Source organism: Anoplopoma fimbria, chromosome 21 (genome assembly GCF_027596085.1).
Source record: "Anoplopoma fimbria isolate UVic2021 breed Golden Eagle Sablefish chromosome 21, Afim_UVic_2022, whole genome shotgun sequence".
Lineage (NCBI taxonomy): Eukaryota > Metazoa > Chordata > Actinopteri > Perciformes > Anoplopomatidae > Anoplopoma > Anoplopoma fimbria.
The window spans coordinates 21,767,819-21,771,031 of NC_072469.1; the positions used below are offsets into that span (position 1 = coordinate 21,767,819).

The following is a 3,213-nucleotide window of genomic DNA, read 5'->3' on the forward strand; positions in this document are numbered from 1 at the left end:
GAAATTATATTTTTATATTTTGAGTTTAATTTATTGAGTTATAAGCGACAAGCTTTTTATGTTATCATATTTTAACTAAAGGGAAATATTAACAAATACCATATTAGCTGCTAATCCTTTTGCCTTAAAAAATGTCCAATATGCATCTACAAAAAAATATTTAGATGACTATTGTCCACTTGCAGTTTATTTGAAATCCTCACATCTTGAATTAAGATTGTTCCCTTAGAGCTGTGAATCTCTGCACTGACATTATTGTCCAAGCTGCTAGTCTGACAGGAAACAATTAATGGTTAAAAATCCACAATAAGAAAAAAAAAAAAACTGTAAGTGAATTATTCTGGTGGAGACGAAAAGTGTTCTACTGTATGTTTATTTATTGTTTAATCAGCTGCCTCTGTCCATGGTGCTGAAGTCTTAAGACCACACACGCTGACCTCACGATGTATGTAACAAAGTGCTAATTATAAGTAACACTTTAGTGAAAATGCTTTAATAGCATTTACACTGTGGCTTTCATGTGTTCCCAGCGTTTGGCTTAAACATCTCAGGTCCTCAGACTCACTTCCTGTCTACATTTTGAAGACTGATGTTTTGGGATTGAGATCATGTTGTATATTTCCTGAATATTCTTCACACTTTTCATCGTGATGTTTAGGTTTGGACAGACATGGAGGACAAAGGGTGAGTCGGTGGGAGTGCAGCTGATGGCTGTGTTGTGATTAAAGACACCAAATTACGGCCATGAACAGTGTCGTAATTACATTCCTTAATCACATTCTGGAGGTCTAATTGCCTTAACGATGTGTTTCATTATGTGAAGCCAGGTATTACAGTCGACAGTTTTCATACACACTTGTTTTCAAATGAACGGATTATTACACACCGTCGTGTAAATTGTTTTAATCATCACGATAAAGGTCGACAGAGTTTTTTGTTTTTTTGTTCGAGGAGCAGAAACCTATATTTTTTTCTGCCTTTAGGGAACATTCACCATCCGGCCTCTCTTTACAGCTCAAGAAGAGAAAAGTTATCGGTTGTGATGGAGCAGAAAATGATTGAACAATTGTTTCTCAGTGTACTTGACCACTAGTGATGATAAATAAGAAACGACGGTCTCATTTTATAACATGCACTCCACTAAAACTTTAAACCATAATAAAAATGTCAAATTAATGTTCTAAATGTCGGTGTGTATTCCTCAAATTCACAATAAAAGCTAAAGGCAGTTTGCTGTGATCTCACTGATCAGATGAATAATCAGAAGTATTTTCTGTTGTTCAAAATATTTTAATAAAGCTTTTCAACACTGAAATACATACAAATGGCCCTCTTTGCTCATATAATAACTAAAGTATCTACAATAATCCACATCTTGACCTGACAACGCGATTATTCTGAAAACCTCGATCATCTTTTGTGAGAAGAGAAAACGCAAAATATACAAGATAAACACTACAATGTGCAATGCAAGCAAATTATTCCAATATAAATATCCAAATTAATAAATTACAAAATACACACCAAAACACCTGAAACACCTTGAATCAGGTTTTCTACATTTTTCTGAAATTTTATTATACCACAGTGCCCCAAAAAAGAATTGTAATAGGCGTGCGCAACTATTAACAAGTGTCTGGATTAGCACATAAATATCTGATTAAACGACTTAACTTCATCTATATCATCTATTTCATTTAACTTTTCCTTGTTCATGACATTCCACGTGCTCAATAGAAAAGTTCATGAAAACAGGCCTTTGAACCAGTGAGCAAACGGCAGAATGTCTCTGAGGTGAATGAAAGAAAAACCGCAAAATAAATAAGGAAGCAGCAGAAAGTTGGACTAACGCTCCAGGAAGGTGTCCATCTATTTAAGTGAAAAGGTCGCAGGTTGTCAGGTCACCAAATCTCCAAAAGAGTAACAGAGCAAGTGATCAACAACTCACTCTCTCAGGTATACTGTGTGTTTGGTCTTCACTGTCATTCATACCAGCACTTTAAGGATGATTTATATACATAATCAAGTATTGTTTGAACAAAAAAGCGCGTTTTGAATGCATTTAGTAAATATTATAAAAGTATTCATCGGCATTACTTCTTTGTCTCCTAGACTTCGACACCAGTGGCCTCACAGGTTTCTCTCCCAAAGTGTTCTTAAAGTGGTGTCAGATATCCCCTGTGCTCCTCTGAGTCTGTGTGCAGACGCATTAAGGCTTGTCAGTGCACTGTTTGCAGAGGCTGGAGGTGGCGGTGTTGAATAGGGCACATTTATCTGGGCAGGAGGACGCAGATACCCCGCTGGGGAAGGGATATCCAGGCGGCTGGTCGTACGCACCCAGGCCCGGAGCTGCCAGGGCAGTGTTGGCCGGTATGGAGGCTGCAGAGATGGCCTGGCCCTGGTTGAGGTAGGCCACCAGCCTCCTCATCTCCTCCAGAGCCTGAGCCTGCATGAGGATGTAGTTTTTGGCGAGCAGCAAAGTGGCAATTTTGGAGAGTTTCCTCACGGAGGGGCTGTGTGCGTAAGGGATGACCCCCCGCAGCTCGTCCAGAGCGTCGTTCAGGTCGTGCATCCGTCGTCTCTCTCTGGCGTTGATGTTCAGCCTCAGTGTCTTCTGCTCTTTAGATTTCTTACCTCCTTCTTTGCCCACGGGCACCGTCCTCCCGTCGGTCAGAAGCACCATGTCACACCTGCCGTCGCTGTCATCGTCGGGACTCTCTCCGCCGCTGCTCTCCGCCGCAGACGTCCTGTTGGTGCTCTCACCGAAATTGACGCACAAAGATCCGGTGGGCAGACCCAGTGGACCTCCTCTGCCCACCGCCAGTCCTCCCGGTTGGATCGAGTCTTGCTCGGTCTGGTCAAAGCAGCTGATGGGTGACTGGCGGTCTCTGGCTGGGAGTTCGATGCCGGCTGACGACCTGAAAGGATCCATTTTCTTGTTGGACACTGCGCTGAGAGTTTTGTGAAAAATGTCCCCTGCGCCTCCGTTCAAGTTCATCCTTCTGTCCATAGGATGCTCCAACTGCTCCAACTGCTCCAACTGCTCCAACTGATGGAACTCTGAGAGTCTCTGCCTCCGGTTCACTGTTAGTTGTGTGTCAGTGAAGTTGTCGACTTGTCAGCTGAGGTGTTGAGACGAGGAGGAGACTCTGTAATAAGTGCTGCTCTCCCCTGACTCTCTCTCTCTCTCTCTCTCTCTCTCTCTCTCTCTCT

At 42.2% G+C, this 3,213-nt stretch overlaps 1 protein-coding gene across 1 annotated transcript; it reads right to left on the minus strand.

Moving 5' to 3' along the window:
• Window positions 1-2,209: 2,209 nt before the first annotated feature.
• Window positions 2,210-3,010, minus strand: bhlhe22 (basic helix-loop-helix family, member e22). Its single transcript, XM_054622790.1, has one exon. The coding sequence runs from the start codon at window positions 3,008-3,010 to the stop codon at window positions 2,210-2,212; it is 801 nt and encodes a 266-aa protein (XP_054478765.1).
• Window positions 3,011-3,213: the final 203 nt, after the last annotated feature.